This window comes from Pristis pectinata, chromosome 29 (assembly GCF_009764475.1).
Source record: "Pristis pectinata isolate sPriPec2 chromosome 29, sPriPec2.1.pri, whole genome shotgun sequence".
NCBI classification, from domain to species: Eukaryota; Metazoa; Chordata; class Chondrichthyes; order Rhinopristiformes; family Pristidae; genus Pristis; species Pristis pectinata.
In genome coordinates this window covers 9369240-9392751 of record NC_067433.1, presented here as the reverse complement: position 1 = coordinate 9392751, position 23512 = coordinate 9369240, and the positions used below count along the sequence as shown (strand labels likewise).

The window sequence follows — 23512 nt, the reverse complement described above, 5'->3', positions numbered from 1 at the left end:
TTCAGAAAAGCTCCTCATCTTATGGACTGTCCTAGAGGTTTATTAGACAAAAGTGCTAAAGTTGAGATAGTTACTGTTTTTAAAACACATATTACTAGTTATGTGATTACTACAAATAGAATATGGATGCCAGATTAGACAGAGGGGCACGCAGAAACAAGCTTATTCCATTTTCTTAAATCCTTGATGCTAGGCATAATCACCTCCACAATGCAATCTCAAAAATGTAGCCCACAAATTTTGATTGTACTGGGCAATGTTTAGTCTCACACTTTGTGCTCAGGTTGATGTGAAAACAGACTCTCAGCATCTTTCAAACCACGTTCTTTGCAGCTTCTGACCAAATCCATTTTGTGAGCAATCCGGTTTCCTTGGGCCAGTAAGTAAATCAAACAAGTTCTGGTTGTCATTAGAGGGGAAACAGGAGCGTGCTCAATGATGGACAGATGGGTGACGTGGTTAGAAGCACTGTGGTACATCGCCACCACCAACTCTTCCTCTGCTCCACCCTGGCTCTGCCTTCCTGCCCAACAAGAAAGAGGAGCAGGGCACAGAAGTGAAGCAGCCAAAAATGTGCATCTCTCAGGAACCTTATGCAACCCAGCAGCAGGTCAGAGCTCACTACATGGAGGAACATATAATACATTCATTTTATTGATTTTGGTTTTTTTTGTCCTTAACATGCACAATTACATACTAATAAGAAATACAGTAATTTTAATTCATGAGAATCAATAGTCCTAGTTAGAATTTTACCTTAACACTGTTCAGTTACAATGCTAGAGCTGAACATCAAAGTGGTCATCCTAGGAGCATGGAGCTGCTGCAGATCTTGGGGTTACAAAACCTAAAAATACTGCACACAGCAATCTGACAATGGCCTAGCCAATGAACAGTGTGTTGCTCAATACCTTTGAGCTTCACTTAAAATGTAGGATCCCACTTGCTTGATCAATCTGAACTCCCAACATGAATATGGAATATGAGGAAAAAAGAAAATCACAAAAGCAACAAGTTTACCTTTTCCTCTTCCAAAGCAATATGGGTTTTTGACCTTTGTTTTAGAGCTGAGGGAAGACCATCGCTGAAAGTGATCTTCTGATAAACTGGCGTTTCCCCTCTACGTAAAGGGGTGTTGGATGGTAACCTTTCATCAAACAACTCAGGACTCAGCTCTTCGCCAAAAGTCACCTTTTTCTTCTGTGCTGGTTTACTGCAGCTTGCAGACAGAGTAGAGTCTTGCTCCTTTGCAGGAGTTGAACCTAAAATACATGAATTACTACAATAATTTCTTGCTTAAGCAGACCACAGTATTGTAATGAATGACATCAAAAGCATATAAGAATGATAAGGGAGAAAAATTATTAAGTGGAGAGAGAGAAGAAATGAATTCTGTTGCCTGTAGGAATGAACACATGAGCAGATGTTGGACTTTTGAATTTAGTTAACATTATGGAAGCTCACTCATACGTAGGGATGTCCATAAGTTGGGTGTCTGTAACCCAGGGATGGCCTGTAATTGGATATTCTGTCATTTGATTTGGTTTCAGCATTTTGAGTCACTGGTGATGTAATGCAGCATACATCTGATAGTGGCAGTGGGATCAGAAAGTGAATAAAACACACAATAGCAAAATGTGAAATGAAAATGAAAAACTACAGGTGACCCCATTATGGGGGGGGGGGCCTTTCAATCCTAGAAAACAAGCCGTATCATGATCTTTTGTAATCCCAAGCCATGCTTCCTATATATGCATCAAAAAAAGAGTTGAAAAAAATGAATTTAGTATTGATTTACTTACTCCCCCCACAGGTTCGATGAGAGCGAATTTTATTCTGCATCTCAGATTTTTGGATAGTGATTTGTGAATTCTGTAAGGGCAAAGGTCTGTAATCTGAACGGCCATAACACAGGAGTGGGGTGTGAAATTGCATATCATCTTATACTTACAAAGTGGGAAAAGGTAAGTTTCAACACTTGGGTGAATATTATCTGATATTTAGTCAAAGGATTCAGTTGGGGAGAACTTGGAATGGTGGTGGGGGTGGTAATGAAGGTGGCGGACTTATTTTTTTCTAAATCAGACCAGGAAAAACCTGCACAAGAAGTTGCAGATCATGTGTTTTCTCCAAGTAGCACAGGTTGTGAATGCCTACTGTAGCACTCTTTTGAATTCAGCATAAATTGCAGATTTAACCCCATAACTTCTTAACCCGAGGGCTCAAATGATGCAGTGTATGGTACATTTACTAAATGAGCCAACAGCACTAATAGGAGGTGTTAATGACCACAGAATATTGGAATGCAAATGCCTTTATTCATATATTAATAACGTCTACTAATGAATAGCTGCATCTTTTACCTACCTGTTTGCCATAAACCAGAGAGATGTGGAAGCTCTGGCGTGGAAGTTTTATTCTCATCCTGTTCTGCAGCTTGAAACGTGCCCATAAATGCCTCCATCTTCCTCCTCAGCATTGAAACTCTCTGAGATTCCTAATAAAAAGTCATACAATCAATCAATTGGTATTGTCTCCCCACCCTTATTTAAAAAGTCAACTTAATTGAAGGATTGTGCGGTGCAGGTTAGTCACTCCTTTTTTTTCTACATAGTCATCAAGACAACATCAACGGCAAGTTAAACATTCACTAGCAATGGCAGTTACTCAAATATACCTGCATCTTCTGATTGGCAATATAGCAAATAAGACTGTTAGTTTCTGGGGATCCTCGGGCTCCAACAGAAGATGCTCTCCGTGAGAATCTTTTTCTCCCTGCAGAGAGCTTTCCTGGAACACAAGTTTAGGAAAATATCAATTACATCATCCATCTTGAACAGCAAAGTTTCATTTGAATATATTATTTTGGAGATCAAAACATCAGATATAGACTTTCAAATTTAAAGGAAAAAGACATCGCAGGAGGAAATATTTCCTTCTGATCAATAATAATCAGTAATGTGATTGCGAATTAAGGAGACACACTATCGCAAGGCACTTCAGAGAATAAAAAAGTTCTATATTTTAATTGTTAATGCAAATTGCAGAAAGTGGTCCCAGTAGTGTGACAGAAGTGGAGATCAAATAATCAGACACAGTCATCAGTTTTCCCAGTTTGTAATTGTCCTAATTTCTATAATCCTTAAATTTAATAATGGATATTGGTGGGGGGGGTTGCTGCAGTGACAACAAAGGACAACTATCTTTGGCATAGTCTAGTATGGCTTACTTCCAAAGGACACTCTGCATTGGAGGGTTTACTGATGAAAAATGGAAATCCACTGTCTGCACTTCTGTGTTAGTGGATGAACAAACGCATTATTTTTTTAAGTTTAAATTAAATAATTATTCAAGTGATGACTCCATATTATTTAAATAAAGATAACATTGTTACTAGTGTAACATGACAACTTTAGATGACTCCCAGTTTTGTAATTTATTGATATCTTGCAACTCCTCTCTTAGATTCATCTTAGAAATATTCTAATGCTCTCAGATTTCTTGGATGGATGACTACTTTCTGAAACAAAACACTCATGCTGACATTAAAACCAGTTAAAAACCACCATTAAAATAAAATAATTTCTCAATTTTTTTAAACACAACTGTCAAACAATAATTGCAAATATTAAGAGTAGAGAACCTTTAGGTATAAGTGACTTCTTCAATATTAGAGATTTCTCCAACATTATCAAAACAGTTTTCTAGTTTTTCCTTTGTGAGGTTATCAAAATTACTCCTATAGTCCTGTCATAAGGCACTGATGTTGATAACAATTTGATTCTTTGCAATCAAATTTCATGCTTAATTGCAGAAACACAAACTGCCTTTGCAACAACGGCTTGCATTCTGTTAACTAACAGTCTTGAAATACCTGTTATTGAGTATGCAGGTAACCCTCCCCCAATCTAACATTTATTTACATTTCATGTTTAATTTTAAGAACATTATTGTCATTTTGTGTCAACCTTCAAGAGTTTGACAAGAAGGGGTTAATTCACTCAGTTGCATATGGGTATCTAATTAAGGGTGAAAAAAATAAACTCAGAATTAAACCAAATTGGATGATGTGTGGCAATATGGTGAATATTTTACTTGGAGACCTCAGATGTCTAGTAAACTTAGACTGATCTTAAGCATGGAGCATCAGGGTGGGATGCAAGGGACATTAAAGATTTCTTTATCCTTAGTGTTTATCTGTCAGGATAACAAGTCCTGTGATGCTGCAGTGTACAATGTCCTATATGGTTAAAAAAAATGCTTTCAATTATTTCTTATCAATATTGATTGAACATCCTAGCCCAGGTGAAATTTAGAACAGGGAAAGCTTGCAGTGCAAATGACCCTACTACCATCCCAGAACAGCACATCCAACAAGATCTGAATTTTTTACCTCACTTTAGCTCAGTATTACAGTACCTGCTGAATTCAGGCTAAACATTTCTTCTGTCATTTCCCAGTGGTTTGCAGCATTCACTGAAATATCCAATAGAGGAGAAGGTGTTTTTGTTACACAGGAGTTGGATTGCTCCTTGGTCACATTCATCAAGTCATCCTGATATCTATTGGCAGTATTTTCAGAATCAATCTTGCTGGTAATAGCACGATCACCAGGTGTTGTTGGAAAGGAAGTCCAAGCCTCACCATCTCTACCAATTGTTTGTGCTATGGATACTACAGAAGAAAATATAAAGTCAGCCATGCAGAATAAAGCAGTACAGATAGTGTGAACAACTTGAAAAACCCTGTCTAGGTAAAAGCAACATAATATATTAAGCAGCTTACAAAACAGAAGTTGGGGAGCTTTGTTCAAAGGTTTGGTCACAACCTCAATCAAACTGCAGATGCGCATAATAAAAAGTGACCACCATACCACTGAGTTAGGGAAGAAGGAGAGAGAGAAATAAAAACATTCAGAGGTCATGCTGCTAAATACTAGTCTAACTTCTGCAAAAAGTGCATGTTTGGTAAAGACTAGTTCAGAGTCAGCAAGAACTCCTGTAACAAAACCTGTTCAAATCCATGCTTAGTATATTAGCAGTGGATACTTGGGTAAAGTATTAGAGACTACTGATGCCCATGGAATTGAATCAACAAGTTCCAGGTGTAAGGAAAGATATATAGATAATGGTGTTTCATCCAATTTATTTTCTGGAATTTTCATCACTGTTTTACAATGTCACTCTATCCCACCAACATTCCCAATTGTTGGAAGTTCCTTTCATGAGGGTATTTCATCTTTCAGCTGTGTTCTTGGTGCTCATCATCATATTATCAGGGTACATGCAAAACCCTGCTCATATTGAAAATGCACTTAGTCTTACGCATTACCTTCATTCTCCCAAGTAACAGGTTTACAAGGAAATGGATCATTTGGTGTTAGGTCTTTAGAATGCAAATCCAATCCTAAAGGTGCTGTAACTGGCACATCCATATCTGTTGTTTCAAAGGGTGCTTCTTGACAGACGGACATTTGCTGTGCTCCAAGCTGAGAGTTCACTAGATTGTTGAGTTGCAATGTTTTCCTTTCATCTAAAGTTTTCATAGGAGTGTACCTATTATTTGCAAGTAACGGCTGTCTAGAAGAAAGCTGCTCAGTTGTTTGATCTAGATTTTCAACTGATGATAATTTTATTTCACATAAAGTCCCAGCTCTTGATTTCCTTTTGCCTGTTAATCAGAAGGAAAATAATTTCTTTACATTACTAACAGCAATTGCAAACAAAAATTAATTGAATAGTTATTTCAACACTTCTGACCACTTGACTGCAACTAAATTTCAAAGCAATTCATTGCATTTTATAATGTCAAGGCATTGCATAAATGCAAGTTTTTTTTAATGTGTTGAGAATATTAAGAAGCTGGATTTTCTTTACACAAGAAGTCTTGTTGAAATAGTACATAGCTTTGGTGAAATGACATTTGGAGAACTATCTGCAGTTCTGAACTTTCTACCCTGAAGAGGATGCACTGGTACCCTACAGTGCACTGTTTTGTTGTAACACTCTTGGTCCTGGAGAACAAACACTCAAGAGATGGTTAAATCCATTCCCACACTCCCCAAACACCTGTACTTTAAAAAAAGATATTTCAAGCCAAGTGGTATCGTGCAAACTTTTGCCCTCCACTGCCATTCCCACAGCATTAAAATAGTAATTTCATCACCACAGAGCTTGACATGGAGAAAGGAAACCTCTAAGGAAATGTGCAGAAGGATAATATTGGTCTGTGCAGTTGCTGTAGTTGTTCAGCACTGAGATGGGGACTTCAGGTGACACCCTGGCCAGTATGGCAAGGATAGGGCCTTTGCTGGGAACTAGCAGCAGATGCTCCAAGGGTTGATAAATCATCTGGATCCTATGGTTTCTCTCATTAACTGCTATTGAATGTGGTGGAAGCAGCTGTCTCCCTCTCTCTCTCACTCCCAGTGTGGATATTTCTTTATGGTAATAAAAACATCAGTGGTTGATGGCCATTGAACTCATTACCATATATAGACCTCCAGGCTGGGGAGAGGTATACAGTCAAACAAAGAGGGGGATACAGCAGCTTCCATCATTTCCAACAGGGGATGATGAGAAAGAATGTAGGATTTGGACATTCTATCAGTGCATGGAGTAGGAATTGCTGCCTCACCCTGAAAAATACCAGCCCTCACAGGCAGCCTCTGCATGTTGCTTCCAATGGCTTATTCCCCACTAAGCCGTGGGAGAGATGAGATCATTTAAATCGTTTCATTGCTGCAGGAGCACCAGCAGAGGGCCAAGCCTTCAACCAGTTGCTGGCACAGCATTCTGCAGCACCAGGGAGACAGGGGTTCGCACCAACCTCCCAGCACAACAGTGCTGTCAGTAGCTCATTTCTATGATCACTTTGTGCTGATTCCACTGGCACTATTCCTGAGAACTAGGGAGAGAGTCTAAGGAGTCAGCCTCTTGGGACTGATGAGAAATTTGTTTATACAGAGGGCTGTAAATCTTTGGAATTCTATTCCTAAGGGGGCATTGGATGCCCAGTTGTTGAATATGTTTAATTAAGAGTGAGAATATTAAATTTCTCATACATTAATGAAGGAGGATTTGGGGACATTGTGGACTTCAGATGCATCATAAGCCATGACATTGAAAGACAGGATCTAAGTGCTGCATGCTTACTCCTAACTTGGATTCTTATGTCCCTACCAGGTACATTCCTCCTTGCTCTTCTTTCCTTTGATGGAAGAGATTGTTGCAATTCAAAATCCTTTAAAAGTAAAAATAACAATTCAGTTAAAAATGTACTCCAAAACAACTTCTACAACCAAACAGCTCAGGAGGATACAAATATCATCACCATTGTGTTTAACAATCAGTTCATGTTCTCATGTGTTTGCAACTAAAAGTTACAAGGGTGCAAGAAACAATTCAATGTGGAGAAACTGAATGTTCCAGTAATTATTTACGTACTTATTACAGTACAGGAGGCCATTCAGCCCATTCTGAACAGAAACAAGGCAATTAATAAACACTAGCATTTGTTCTCATATACATGACTAAAAAGGTCAATGCATGTAAAACAAAACATTTTACATGAGTGGTCCTCAGAAATAATTTGTATGGTATCTGGCCATACCAGTAAATTATTTACACGCCACTGTTGTAAGGAGACTGTCACTTACCTCTAAACATCATATATTTTGAATACCTTTAAATTGATATTCATTCTTAGGGAGTTCTAATGCAAATTCCTGATGAACATTTCTTGTCACCATCACCAGGTTGGACAATAGTAGGTAAGCCCAAACTTGTCCTAATTCAAGCCACCAACCCCCCATCACTGCACCAATGTACAATGTATTTAAGAGTACACAAGTGGATAGTGATAAATGGCCAATTTATTTTCCCCTCGATAGGGGATACTCTAAAAATCATAACATACCATTTGCTGACCAAGCAGGGAGCATCACGCTCAGCATATACCAGGTGGAACTACAAACCTTATGGCCTGTATTTCTCAGTACCATGGCAGTGTTGCAGTTATCCACAGGCTCAACATTTCAGTAACGACTCAACCTTCAAAATCCAAAATATATTTTTAAAAATAAAAATGACATACCTGTTCTGCTACATTTCTGGCAGATCCCAAAGTTAAGTTTTCCAAATCTTGGTCCTCAAACCTGCATTGCAAATTACACAAAAATATATACTTGTATAATTAAATAACTAGCCTTAATTCTAAAATAAAAGTTCCAATATTTCTGCTGAATTTGTCAACTTTTCACTTCTTCAGGTAGACCCAACAGGTTGGTTGTCCTTAATCCTTAGCTATCCTAGCAATTTTCCTGACAATTAGCAGCTTCATTGAAAACAACGTGGGCCTTGACTTTGGATGAAGGAGAACAGAATAATAAACTGCCTAATCTACAGTTGATTTTCTTTTTAATGATCAAGAAACAGGTTTTGACTCTTTGTTCAACCTCAAAGCAGATCTTAACATCCACAATCCATACACAGGGTTTCTGGGGCGACCTATTTGGTTCCTGCCCTCCACACCCAAGACAAGAGGTCTTATTTTATGGCACCAGCTGACTTCAGTTACTTGATGAAGCCAAGAATAAACTGAAGAGTTACTCAATTGGAACAGCATAGGCATCTCAATGGGTAATGATTTCATTTATACTAAACTTTACCTGTTATTTGCATCACTAAACACAATCAAGAACCAATATTAATTATGAAAAGATACATCATGTAAAATCATTACCTGTCAGATTCATTAAAAACTGTAATATATTTTTTCATCATGTTAACATCGCATATGGAGTTTCCATTCAACAAAGGTGGAGCACTACTTCGATGTTTTGAAATTACCTGGAAAAAGGTTAAAATATTGCTTGTGAAAAAGTGAATTTAATATCAATTTCACCATTATTTAACAAACCAAGTAATCATTTGTCATATATTGTTGTTTCGCCCAGTGTACCTAATATCTCAAAGAAAATATAAACTAAAGTAATAGCACCAATTTAATTTTCCTGCTCTCTCGCCATACCCCTAAATGCCCCGTGTGATGAAATCTACATGACCATCTCCTTCAGTGAGTTACCCTCCATAACCTTCTGCAGTAGGAATTTTCACAAGTTCACCATCCTCTCAGTGAGATCTAATTTTATTCTTCGAAACTGGCCTGGGGAATAAAGGGCCTTCTACTCCCACCAAAGGATAGCACACACCTCAAACCACATGCTAAATGAATGTAAACTGGCAGAATAGGGCACTATTTAAATTGTATATGATTTGCTGAACTCTGTCAACCAGCCTATACAAGAGCTGCACTATTTGTCTAATTAACTGTTCTTAAACTGGATTATTTAAATATCATAATATACATAAAATAATTTGGTGAACAAGTTTAACAAAGTTAACTGGCTCGTGAAATTACACACCACCCCTATATACAATGGACATCAAAAGAATCACACATAATTTTATCACAAGACATTTATAGCACAAAAAGCATTTTCCTATTCCATCATTATAAGCTCCAAGGCAAGGAGCAACCAAATCCACTTTGTCCTCTCCCCAAATCTTCCATTGCTTCAATATTTATCAATATTTTATCTTAATAATCCTCCATCAACTATTCCCTGTAGCAAATTACAGACAACCTAACATCAGTCCACACAAAAAAAATTCCAGCCGCTATCCTTACTACATTATGATGACTTTGAAATAATAATCCCTCTTCTTAGATTCCAACCAAAGGAAATGGTGTATAATTTTGATATGTGGAGCGTGGAAACCATCTTTAAAAGATCCAATAATTTTCATTCTAGCCTCTCGGCTCTTACGTAACAAATCCTTATACACAAGTTTATTATAATGGGACTGCCTCTTCCCTAACTCCACCAAGGATTCAGCCTTCCATACAAAGTAAGTGACTGCATGACGAGTAAAATACAAAGAATTAAACACTTATGGAAGTTTGAAATATTCAGATCACCACTAAGAATTCAACATGTTCAATACTGTTCATTTTAATTACTATCCTACTTCAACTATTCTTTAAAAATTAGAATGATGTCAAATGTGCTCATTTTGAGCTAACATCGAAATGGCTGAGAGTAGAAGGCTGTCAATGACTGGAGAAATTTGAAAGGTTTCATATAACATACAGGCTGAAACATGCGCTTATATAATACACATACAACTATTTTACATAACTACACTGTCATCCTTGCGAGTTAACGTCGATGTGACAACAACACAGATTCACCCACACCTAGCTTTCCATCTTGCAATATCTGGAAAACAAGTGCAAGCAGAATCCTTTCAATTTTGTTTTAGTTGAAAAGTGTTATATTTAACAATGATCTTTTGTATTAATTATATAAATGAATAAAGCAGTAAAATATAAACTGAACCAATCTATATAAAAATCAGCACCAGGATCATACAAGCATTCTTCCATTCAATTCAGGCTCTTGCTCTACAATTATCTCGTAGATGTTAGTGTAAGCATCCCAATCATAGCCGCAGCAAAACTTACTTTATTGTTCTTGTACATTTCTAATTGACAATATTCTCCTGCCAGGTCAAGGTCCTTGGTAACTGCATCATATTTTGAGTTCCTTAAAAATAAAAAAAGTCAGATGAGAAAGGATATTCACCACAGCACGCAATACATCGAATGTGCAAAATTTCACCAAAAATCAACATCTTCACTGACTTTCATTGCTAACTGCAGTGTTCAATGCTGAAACTCTATCTGCACATGGGAGGAGAAAAAACACAAGCCAATGTGACAAAAATTCAAAAATGGCTGGTAAATTAGGTAATTATTCACTGGATCTGACATCACTGGAAACTCAATAAAAAGGCATTCCTGTATCTTGTTTACTTCAATTCAGAAAAACACAGCAGGTGTCATTAACATTGTGCTTCCAAATTTAGTCTCTGTATAATACAAAGGTGAAAATTCTTCCAATAACATTTTAAACCACGTCCCTAATATTGGAGCTTAAAATTACCCATTCAAAAGTCAAAAAACTGCAGATACTGGAAAAATGAAATAAAGTAGGAAATGCTGTAAAATAACCTTTCCAAGAATTTAAATTATCATTTTTTTGGTCAACATTCCTTTCTCAATCAGCAGCAAAACAAAACTGGAATTGGAATAGGCTTATCATTATTGCATGTATCGAGAAAAGGTGTAAAGCTTTTGTTTGTGTGCCAGAAGGATCATTCCATACACAAGCACATGGAGGTAGTAAAAAGGAAAACAGAATTCAGAAACTGGACATAAACTTAAAACTATGGTAGCAGGGTCTTCCTGTGCAAAAATAATGCAGAAAGTTATGTCTAAATTTATGCAACACTCCTAGAACTTCAAAATAATTCACTATAAATGAAGCATTATGTGATAATTATAAGACTTAAATAAATATATTTAATTGAGGACTTATTTTGAGAGCTGATGATTACAATGTGGAAAAATTTAATCACAACCTTTTGAGAGTATAACTTGCAGTAATTAACAAAGATCATATACAGGGGTTTAAATTTTTCTAACTATTGCTAATTCAATTATTAAATCAGCAGACTCACACTGACCCTGTAATGAAAAACAAAACTATTAACCTAGTTGCTTCTTCTTTGGACTGTCTTCTCAATCTGGTATCTCCCAAGCAGCACTGATTAAACATGTATGGGAATGATATTAATGACAGGATTCATAGTCCACATTCACTTCAATCCCCTCATTCCCCTTCTCTCAATTTCATCACCTTTGTCACCAACTTTCTTCATGCTTTAGTTTCAGTGTAGATAAATAATGTTCTATAATCCTATCCCTGGTTTGATTTTTCTATTAGGTGCTCTATCAGTTTCCTTCCACTTATTAGTTCAGCTCGAGTCTTCTTGTGCTGGTCCCTCTCTTTCAAAGTATTTCATAATCGGTGGGCTTCTTTTAAGTTGCTGCTGTGAAGCATTAATTTGTTCCTTGAACAAACAACATTGTTGGAAACTCATCTTTCTCTTAGTTCAGCTGGTAATTGTTCCAGCATTTCCTGAAGCTCAGTAACCCATCTTTGTTAAACTTCCAGCTTCAATGACATTGTAGTTTGGCCATGGAGTGAAAGTTTTCTTCGTTTGCGTAGACTTAATTTATCAACCTTGGTTTCTGTGATTTCTAAGAGATGACTTTCACTTACTGAAATGCTACTTTGCAAATTCTCAATCTCGATATTTCTGTTTACTTTAATTCACTTATGACAGTTTCAGTGCTTTAAATCAAAACTGACTATTCCTTCCTACTTTCAACAACTTATTAATTCAGGTTTGACACTGCTTCTTCTTCTTTTAGGTGATTTGCACCAGTCAGCAATCAAGCTAACAGTTAAGGTGGCTTCCCTTGCAAAAGCTACTTTAGCATCTTTGAACTCCTTCTGCTTCTCTGCAAACTATCTTGCTCAGATTCTTAACCCAATTCTGACAACCATTTCCTTCCTTTGAGTCCAACTGATATGGTTCTAGTTTTTGAACCCGGATTTTCAGTTTCAAAATTTTATCTGAATTACAACTGACCTGCCTTTAAAAAGGGATGTGTTCACCCTTCAGGTGCTGTGAAACATCAAGCTTCTCCCGAATTTTCAGATCTATCCCCTTTCAAAGCCTCCCTTCTGCTACTTCTCCAAACAGGATGATGACAGAATCCCAAGTCTTCCCTTTTTACCATCCATTATCAGAAGTAGATTTGGAGGTTTATAGTCACAAATGCTATTCAGTATTCTGTCAATCAAATTCAGGGGATCTACAACACTGGCATCTACTCCAATCATCAAAGTGATAAAAGGCATCATCAACATCAGTATCAAGTAGTACTTACTTCACAAAAACCAGCTCACTAATGCCCAGATCGAGCCTAATCAGAATCACTAGCTACTACACCACGTAGACCCCACGTGACATGCAGAGGCGAGGCAAAGGTGACTGCCCTTGACATTAAACCAGCATTTTTTATAACGTGACATCAAGGAACTTAGTAAAATGAGCATCAAGGGGAAAACACTACATTGCGGTATCATAATCTTGCACAAAGGAAGACCGTTATTGTTGTTGGAGGGCAACCACCCCAGCCCTAGATATCACTAGTGCAAACGTTTCTCAAAGCGATGTCCTGGGCTTATCCATCTTTAAGCTGTTTCATCAGACCTCCTTCCATCATATGGTCAGAATTGGGTATGTTCAGTGATGATTGTACAATATTCACATTCAATTTGCAACTGCACATTGTCCATGCTGACATGCAGCAAGATCTGGATGACATTCAGGCACGGACTGATAAGTGTTAAGAAACATTCATGCCTCAGAATTGCCTGGCAATAACCATCCCTAAAGCAGAGTCCAAGCACCTACCCTTGATGTTCAATGACATTATCCTTACCGAGTCACCCACCATCAACATCCTGGGGATCACCACTGATTAGAAACTCAGACCAACATGATAAATAGTGTGGCTACAATGGAAAGCAAAGGCTGGGTGTTCTGTGGCAAGTAACTCACCACTTGACATCCCAAAGCCTTTCTAGCATTTACATGGCACAAATAAGGAGCATGATGAAATATTCTCCATTGGCCAGGATGAGTGCAGCTCCCACAAACCTCAAGCTGCTTGACACCATCCAGGACAAAGCAGGCCACTTGATTGACACTCTATCAACAACCCTAAACATTTATTCCCTCCACATGTGCACTCCATTCAATTGCCTAAGCTCCTGAATAGCACCTCCCAATCTCCAATTCCTTCTAACATCTCCACCAACACCCCTCCTGAAATCCACAACCTCTACCACAAAGATGGGCAAGGGTAGCAGCAAAAACGGGAACTGCAAGCCACGCACCATTCTGATTTGGAAATATATCATCAGTCCTTCATCATCGCTGGATCTAAATCCTGGAACTCTGCCCAACGAGCGCATTCACCAGAAGGACTGCAACAGTTCAAGACAGGCATCTCACCACCAACTTCTCATGGGCAACTAGGAATAGGCAATAAATGGTGGCCGAGCCAGCAATTCCCAAATCTCAAAAAATGAATAAAAAGTTAATCAATTGATAAGATTCTGCCTCTGGGATGTCCTTGGACTGTAATCCTCTGTATAAGTAGAATGCAGAGTGCTCAGAGTCCATGTAGCCTGTTGGTATTCCATCAAAGTTGCCCTTTTCATCCACATGACCTGTTTTCCTCCTGAGGAGGAAAACAACACCAATGCTGCATCTGCAAGCTTGCACACAGTGTTGGATTAAAATGGTTCCATAATACTTCAATAATATTATCAAAGGTGACATCTGCTCTCCTATGCAATGTTACAAAGTTAATCAGAATGAAATCGGCACCAGACCCAATGTTTCCAAACGTCAATATAGGGTGTTGGTTTCTTGCTGGACTGTACTGTGGAGCATCAAGTAAACGTGCATAAACTGTGGAACTTCAAGAAAACACATGTACAACATGCTACTGTGGTAACTAACTTTCAACTGAAAGCTAAACCATGTATAAACATTATTGCAAAAGATGACTATCTGACCTAGTTCCTTAAGGTACTAAGAACCAGGTAAGCTTAAAGGTCGCAGCTTTCTAAAGAGCTAAAATGCATACATTGCATCCCTGGTGTACAGGTGGCAGAGTAACTTCACTAAAAGTCTAATTATTGCTACCAGGCTATTCAGAAATCCTAATGGTTTGGTAGGTGGCTGACAGGTGATGCCTCACTCCTCCCTTGAAATTCATTCGTTCACTGGATAATTATTGTAACATCTAAAAATAAGTAAATTTCAAGTGTGTTGTAGCATTAACAGGAATAACATCCAATAGTCCAGAGAATCTACGTGTCCAGCATAACCAAAGTCCCAAGCATGCCAGGTTATCGAAGATTTACTGTAAGCTGGTAGTTGGGGAGTCATTCAATCAGACTGCTTTGACCGTGATGGTACTAAACTTCAAGTGCTTTTGGAGCTACATTCATCCAAATAAGTGCAGAATATTTAATCACATTGCAAAAGTTGTACAGCCCACTCTTGCTGTTATTTCTCTTATCTTATTCCTAATTTGTACTTTGTAGATGGTGGCAAGGGTTTGGGATGTCACCCACTGCAAGATACCCAGCCTTTGACCTACTCGTAGCAAGTGCTTATGTGGCTGATCCTGTTAAGTTTCTGTGACTTCCAAGCTGTTGTTGGTGAGGAACTTGGCTGTTAAATGTCAAGAACAGGCAGTTAGGCATTCACTAGTTAGAGATGGTCATTGCTTGGCACTCACACATTCAAATATTACTCCCCCCTTATCAGCACATGTCTGGAGGCTGTCAAGGCTTTTATTATGATCTGGAATGCACATGCCTCAAAATGTACTCAAAGCAAATTCATTGTTAACTTTCTAAAAGGGAATAGAACTACACCTTATTATTAAAGTTTGCAGGGCTGAGGAAATAGAAGATTGAAATTAAATAGTATACTTCAAGGGGTTGGCAATCCATCACCTTCTGTGCTACATGATAGTGGATAATTAACAGTTACAAATTTGCACTAATCCATGTGTGAATCACACTTCTCACAGTAAAACTGCTAATTCTGTTTTTGTAACACAAAAACATCAAACTTTTTAAAAATAATTAAAAATTACAAACCTTACAATCAATGATTTCAAGTCAGGAGAAGACTTGTCTCTACTATATTTTCAGACCAACGAAACTCCCTATTATGAGCCATATTTACCTTCAAAATCTTTAAACAAGCAAACAAAAGACTTCTTTCCCCAAAAATAGCAGCAGCAATAGTAATTGGCAATAGCAGTGCATGTTAAAACAGGTACTCTTTGCAGCAAACTGCAAATATTAGCTAACATTTCAACGAACATCCAGCACTAACAATAGTCACATATCCAAAACACTAAACCTTATTCAATTACTAACATTCTACCATTGTAACGTCAGCAGTGCCTTAGCAAATCTCTCACCTTGGAATTAGAAGATATTAGCTTGGAGACCCACTCCAAAGTCAGAAAGACAAAACTGAACACAACATTAGTAAAGTATGGAGTAGTTGAGGGCTGCTAAACCATGGTTCTATGACATGCTACGTTGGCACCGGAAGAGTGGTGACACTTGCGGGCTGTCCCCAGCACATTCTCAGTAATGCAAAAAGATGCATTTCACTGTGTGTTTCGATGTACGTGTGACGAATAAATAAATGCCTTATCTGAATATTTATCCTTCAACCAACACCATTAAAATGGATAGAGGATCATAATCTGATAATATTTTGAGATCTTGCTCTGCATAAATTGTGTGCCACTTGGAAGAGAGACCTGGTTTCAAATTTTGTTTGATAATGCTCTTGTGAAGTCCTCAGAGATGGTTTGCCATGTTAAAGACACCATATAAACAATAAAACAAAACATAGCAGATGTTGGAAATCCAAAATAAAACAGAAAACACTGAAAGTTCTAGAAAGGCACAACAGCTAAGGGAACATCTGTGCAGAAACAAAATTATTGTTGAAGGCCTATGGCCCTCCATTAATACTACATACATACACCAATTATTATTAACTTGATGCAGTTCTTCCCCATCACCTTTAACATAAAAGAAATTTGTATAAAACCATCTTTCAACTTCCGTTCAGGACATCCCAAAACATTTACAGCCAATGAGTTACTTCTGGAACACACATGCTAGTATTACTGAGAAAATGTAACAATAAATTTGCACACAGCAATCTCCTAAAGTATGCCAATGTCCAGATAATCAGTTATAATAATGTCAGGGATCCAATAAATATAGTCAGCATAACTCCCCTGCTCCTTTACAAATAACTTAATGGGATCATTTTCGACCAAAAGAACAAACACAACTGACAAATGCATTGCTAACGATGCAGCCTTTCCTCAGTAATAGCACTAGATGGTCAGCGTGGACTTCTGGGCTCATGTCCCTGGACTGGCACCTGCATCCACAGTCTCCTGAGAGAACATAGAACAGCACAGGCCCTTTGGTCCATGATGTCTGTGCCAACCACGAGGCCAATTTAAACTGCACACCTACCTACACATGGTCTATAATCCCTCCATACCCTTTCTGTTCCTGTGCCTGTCTAAGTACCTCCTAAACATTCTATCATATTTGTTTCCACCACTTCCCCTGGAAGTACACCCCAAGCACCTACAGTTTTCTGTGTAAAAAAAAACTTGCCTTGTAGATCTCCTTTAAACTTTCCCACTCTTTCCTTAAAGCTTTGCCCTCTAGTATTTGACATTTCCTCTCCAGGAAAAAAAGACTCTGATTATCCACCATACCTATGGCTCTCATAATCTTATATACTTGTATCAGGTTGCCCCTCAGCTTCCGACGCTCCAGAGAAAACAATCCAAGTTTGTCCAAACTCTTCTTATAGCTAATACTCTCTAAGCCACCCTCCTGCACATGCACCAAAGCCTCCACATCCTTCCTGTAATGCGGCAACCAGAACTACACCAAAGTTTTAGACAGTTGCAACGTGGCTCCTGATTTTTGTATTCGACACCCTGACCAATGATCCCTCCATATATTCCCACCAGTGGGGGAAAGCACAACCAGAGGTCATCAATGCAAGATGCTCACCAAGAAATCCAATACAGAATTCAGAAGCTATTTTTACCCAAATATTGGTGAGAATGTGGAATGCACTACTGTGAAGGAGTGAATGGGACAAATGGTTCAGATGCATTTAAAGAGGGAGTAAAGATTTGGAGATATAGGTTTAGTTGCTCATGGACTAGTTGGGCCAATTTTTTAAAAAAAAATTTATTCCTACATAAACTTTATTCATAATAAAAGACAAACTATATACAATTATAAAACAGTGCAAGCCTTTACATTCTTGTACAGATCATTCATTAGTGTCACCTCTTCATATAAAAAACAGCACCGATGCCACACGAGTGGCTCCCTGGGGGCTACCCAGCCCCGTATTTACAATATTCAGGGGCTTTCTCGCCTGACCCATGGCAGAACCCTAAACTGTAGTCCTTCCCCACCGAGCCTTTGCGTTGGCTGCACCCAGCTTTAATGCTAATTTTATTGATCTTGCTATCACTAGCAACACAAATGACCTTCTTGCATCATTTCAGTCCTTCTGATGAAGGTGCTCCCACAGTAGAGTCGGGAAGGGAAGTTCCAGGATTTAATAGAGGCAACAATGAAGAAGGAACACCAATATACTTCCAAGTTAGGGTAGCATGTGCCTTGGCAGGGAACCAAAGGTGGTGAAAGTCCACATCCACCTGCTGCCCTTCTATTTGGTGCTAGAGGATGTGGGCGTGGGAGGTCAAGTCGAGTCAAGTTTATTGTCATATGCACAAGTACAGGTACAAAGAAAAACTTGCTTGCAGCAGCATCACAGGCATAAATTATACATGACTGTAAAGGAAAAAAAGACACTCCAAACAAGACATTAGTGCAAAATAAAAAACACAATCAGAGACAAGTCCATGGTAGTGAAGAGGTGGTCTGTAGTGGTCCGTTATTCAAGTAGGGTTAGGGTTGTGCAGGTCGGTTCAAGAACCTGATGGTTGTAGGAAAGTAGCCGTTCCTGAACCTGCTGGTGTGGGACTTCAGGCTTCTGTATCTCCTGGTAGCAGTGAGAAGTGGGCATGACCCAGATGGCAGGTGAATCCTTGATGATAAATGCCACCTTCTTGAGGCAGGGCCTCATGTGCAATGGGAGTATCCCCAGCAAGTAACTGCAGTGCATTTTGTAGACTGTATACACTGCAGCCAGTGTGCCAGTAATAGGGGAAATAAAAATCATACAGCACAGAAACAGACCCTTTGACCCAACTCATCCATGCTGACCAAGATGCCCATCAAGCTAGTCCCATTGAGACCCTAAGATATAGGAGCAGAATTAGGCCATTTGACCTATCAAGTCTGCCCCACGATTAAAACATGGCTGATTTTTTCAACCCCTTTCTCCCATAACCTCTTTACCAATCAAGAACCTATCATTCTCTGCCTTAAACATGCCCAATGAATTGGCCTCAACTGCCTGCATTTCCCCATGGTAAACCTATGGAATTTGTTGCCACAAGAGGGCTGAAGAAGAGTCCTGACCCGAAACATTGACTGCCTGCTTTTCTCCACGGATGCTACCTGGCCTGCTGAGTTCCTCCAGCATCATCATGTTTTTCATCTAGATTCCAGCATTTGCAGTCCTTTATTGCTCCACAGATTTACCACCTTCTGGCTGAAGAAATTCCTCCTCCTCAGTTTTAAAGAGATATCCCTTTATTCTGAGACTGTGCCTTCAGATCCTAGACTCTCCAGCTAATGGAAACATCCTCTCCACGTCGACTCTATCCAAGCCTTTCAGTATTCAAAAGGTTTCAATGAGATCCTCCCCCACATCTTTCCAAGGACTATCAAGTACAGGCCCAGAGACGTTAAACGCTCCTCATATGCTAAGCCTTTCACTCCCGGAATCATTCTTGTGAACCTCCTCTGGACCCTCTTCAGGGCCAGCACATCTTTCCTTAGATACGGGGCCCAAAAGTGCTCACATTATTCCAAATGCAGTCTGACCAACGCCTTATAAAGCCTCAGCAGTACATCCTTGCTTCTGTGTTCTTGTCCTCGCCCGCGTTTGGCCCATATCCCTCTAAAGTTAAAGTCAAGTTTATTGCCGTATGCACAAGTACATGTATGCACAGGTGCACTAAAAACTTACTTTCCGCAGCATCACAGCCTCATATAAGCAGCACTCACAAGGAAAAAAAACATAAATTAAACATAAACTATACACAATTTTACAAGAAAGAACAGGAATAGAAACAATAAGTCCACAGCATTCACAAGAAAAACATAAACTATACACAATTTTACAAGAAAAATACAGAAATAGAAACAATAAAAAGTCCATTTAAGCGCAAAGTGGTCATAGCGCTGCTATACTGATTATGGTTGTGCAGGTTGGTTCAAATATCGCATGAAGGGAAGCAGCTGAACCTTTCCTATGCATGTACCCCTGCTGAGTGAATGTTTATGTATTCGCCACCTTATATATAATTCAGTGCCGCCTGACAGTGAGCGGCCCTGAGAACAGGGTCTAAGCTGAGCCTTGACACTGGCCTCACGGCAGCCATTTGATGTTGCTCACCTACAAACACCCACCGGTCGGTCGGTCGGTCATCCATTCCTCACCGCACGCCGTCTCTGCACCGGCTTACTCGATGTAAAATAAAAGTAAGACACCCTGTCAATCTGCAGATTGCTGTAATTTTATGTATTTTTTTAAAAATTAGGCGAGAGCCCGCGGCTGGGAGAACCACCCAATCACCACAGGGCACGAAGGTCACGTGGGGCAGCTGCGTCCAATCGGAGTGGAGGCGGAGGACGGAGCGGCGGTTGGCGGTCAGGTCACGTGCCGGAGTTTGAACGCGGCGGCGCCCGCCGGCCCTGACCGGCGCGCAGGCGCAGCTCACCCCCCCCCACTCGGTGCGCAGGCGCGCCGCTGCCGGCGCTCGTCTCGCCAGCTCCGGGTGAGGTGCGTTTCCAACCTTGTTAACGGCGTGTTTTAAACTCCCCTGAAATGCAGAGGGCGGCCGTTCAGCCCGTCCCGGCAGAGCAATCCCATTAAATGAAAATCAAATCCTGCAGATGCTGGAAATCTGAAATAAAAACGGGGTAAGAAACGTTGGAAACACTCAGCAGGTCGGGCAGCATCTGTGGAGAGAGAAGCGGGGTGAATGTGTCAGTTCCAAGACCCTGGTTTAATTCTCTTTTCTCTTGTACCCCTGCAATTTATTTCCTCTCACAAGTCCCCAAAGAGACTGCAGATGCGGGAATCTGAAGCAACAAGCGACCTGCTGGAGGAACTCAGCGGGTGGGGCAGTGTCTGTGGGGTGGGGGAAGGAATCGTCGACGTTTCGGGGTCAAAGCCCTGCATCCGGACTCAGAGTGCAGAGAGAAGGTGGTCATTAATGGCCAGTATAAAGAGGGGGGAGTTGCGAGACAGAGGTAACTCCAACCCTCTGCCTCCCATACTTCACCCCTCCTCAGTCCACTAATCACCTACCGGACCCTGTCTCACCTCTCCTCCTCCTCTTTACAGTCTCTTTTCCCTCTCTCAGTCCCGGTGCAACACTTTGACCCGAAATGTCAACAGTTCCTTACCTCCCCACAGATGCCGCTCGACCCGCTGAGTTCCTCCAACAGACTGCTTGTTGCTCCAGATTCCAGTGTCTGCAGTCTCTTGTGTCTCCGTCTTTCTTTAGCACATTGACCACGGCTCCTTGAACATCTCTGGTGTGCAGCCCCACTGCTTGGATCTGAGTTCCTTGTGCTTCTAACACCACAGTTGCTTAGAAGCTTCAGCAGTAGCAGACAACACATGCACTATCCTTAAGGTGGATAACGAAGCACAGCTGACATGCTTAAAGATGGCAGAGGCAACTTCAATCTTCTGCCTCCCATACTTCACCCCTCCTCAGTCCACCAATCACCTACCGGACCACCTCACCTCTCCTCCTCTAAAGCCTATTTTCCCTCTCTACTCTCAGTCCCGGTGCAACACTTTGACCCAACATGTCAGCAGTTCCTCACCTCCCCATAGATGCTGCTCGACCCGCTGAGTTCCTCCAGCAGATTGTTGGTTGCTCCAAGTCCCCCTTGAATCTTTCGCTTCTTCACCAAGGTGTGATCTACTCCATTCTCATGAAGGAGACACAAGAAATTCTGCAGATGCTGGAATCTGGAGCAACACACAGAGTGCTGGAGGAACTCAGCAGGTTAGGCAGCATCCATGGAGGGAAATAAACAGTCGACGTTTCGGGCCAAGACCCTTCATCAGGACTGGAAGAGAAGAGGGCAGAAGCCAGAATAAAATTATGGGAGGGAGAGGGAGGAGCAGATGCAGGAAAGTGATAGGGAGTTAAGGTGACAGGTGAGAGGGGGAAAATGTAATAAACTGAGGTGATAGGTAGAAGAGGCAAAAGGCTGAAGAAGGAGGAATCCGGTAGGAGAGGGCAGTGGACCATGGAATAAAGGATGGAGGAGGAGAGGAGATGGGCAGGTCATCAAGGCGGGGGAAGAGAGCCCTCTCATGAAGGGTGTTCAAATGGTTTCTCGTTCCATAGATGCTGCTTGACTGGCTGAGTTCTTAGAGAATTGCTATCTTTGCTTCACATTTCCAACATCTTCAGTTTTACTTCTTTTCCATTAATGTACTAGGATGTCATTTGGATGTAGGAGGAAACTGGACCACCCAAGGGAAACCCACACAATCATAGGCAGAGCGTGCAAACTCCACAAAGGCAGCACCTGAAGTCAGGATCAAACATGGGTCCCCTGAGCTGTGAGGCAGCAGAACTAACTCTTGTACCACAGTGCTGTGGGCAATGTGGGTGAATTCACAATTGTCACACAGCCAGGACCCCATAATGCAAGAGAAAAGACTTGCATTTCTATTGTGCCTTTTACATCCTTCCCAGAAAACCCAAAAAGCACTTTGCACCTCGTCAAAATCTTTTGTGGGTTACCTATTAATTCAGAAACAAACAATTAAATTTTAATATTTTTGCAATGGCACATGATTGTGCCAATCTGAGAGAGATTAGTTTCAGACTGGATTTAAAGTCTCATCTAATTAGAAAGACAAACTCAATGAGAAGGATAAACAATTCATTGTCAACAAAGCAGGTCAAGGAAAATATTTAAAAACTAGAGCATACAAAGTAGCAAAAGATAGTGGTAGATCAGAAGACTGGCAAAAAACTAGGAAGGCAGCTAAATTGATTTGGAGGAAATAAAATGGCAAATCAAGGCTGATCAGTCCCAGGTTTCATCGCTACTGTGCCTATTCAAATTATATCAATGACTTGGAAAAGGGGGCAGAGTGTAAGGTATGCAAGTTTGCTCGCGGCATGAAAAGAGGCTAACTCTGATAAGGGTATTTATACTTTGCAGCATGAGTGGATAAAAACTTGGCAAAGGGAGTTCAATGTGAAGTGTGAGGTCATTCACTTTGGCAGAAGAATCAAAAGGAAGGTTTATCCAAATGGAGAGAGATTGCAAATGAGTACAGAGGGATCTGCATGAATCATAAAAATTAACAGGCATTTAAAACAAATTGTTAAGGCAAATATCATATTGCCTTTACTGCAAGGAGTTGGAGTTTAGAAATAGTGAAGTATTGTTATAATTGTACAGGGTGTTGGTGAAGTGCATCATGCACAGTTTTGATCCGCTTATTTAAGAAACGGGGCAGTCCAGAAGAGACTCACAAGGTTAATTCCTGGGAAGAGGTGCTTATCCTTTCTCAAACAGCTAAAAAAAGTTGCATCTGAATTCTTTAGGGTTTATAGAGAATGAAAGGTGGTGTTCTCAAAACATATAAAATCCTGAGGGCACATACTAGGTTAGATGTTGAGATGTCTCCACTAGTGGAAGAGAATCAAATGAGGGGACAGAGATGCAAGATAGGGGGACAGTCATTTAAAACTG

General features: G+C 40.0%; 1 protein-coding gene across 1 annotated transcript in view; it reads right to left on the bottom strand.

Annotated features, from left to right (window-relative positions):
- The window catches only part of cdca2 (cell division cycle associated 2), a 30849-nt gene extending 10548 nt beyond the window's left edge, over nucleotides 1-20301 (bottom strand). Inside the window, exons 1-10 of the mRNA XM_052040746.1 lie at nucleotides 20183-20301; nucleotides 10528-10609; nucleotides 8743-8849; nucleotides 8095-8155; nucleotides 7182-7242; nucleotides 5332-5670; nucleotides 4420-4674; nucleotides 2678-2790; nucleotides 2368-2497; nucleotides 1021-1262 (exon numbers count right to left, since the gene is read on the bottom strand). Of these exons, the coding sequence (XP_051896706.1) occupies nucleotides 1021-1262; nucleotides 2368-2497; nucleotides 2678-2790; nucleotides 4420-4674; nucleotides 5332-5670; nucleotides 7182-7242; nucleotides 8095-8155; nucleotides 8743-8849; nucleotides 10528-10609; nucleotides 20183-20205 (1413 nt within the window). The 5' untranslated portion in view covers nucleotides 20206-20301. The remainder of the gene's footprint in view (nucleotides 1-1020; nucleotides 1263-2367; nucleotides 2498-2677; nucleotides 2791-4419; nucleotides 4675-5331; nucleotides 5671-7181; nucleotides 7243-8094; nucleotides 8156-8742; nucleotides 8850-10527; nucleotides 10610-20182) is intronic.
- Nucleotides 20302-23512: the final 3211 nt, after the last annotated feature.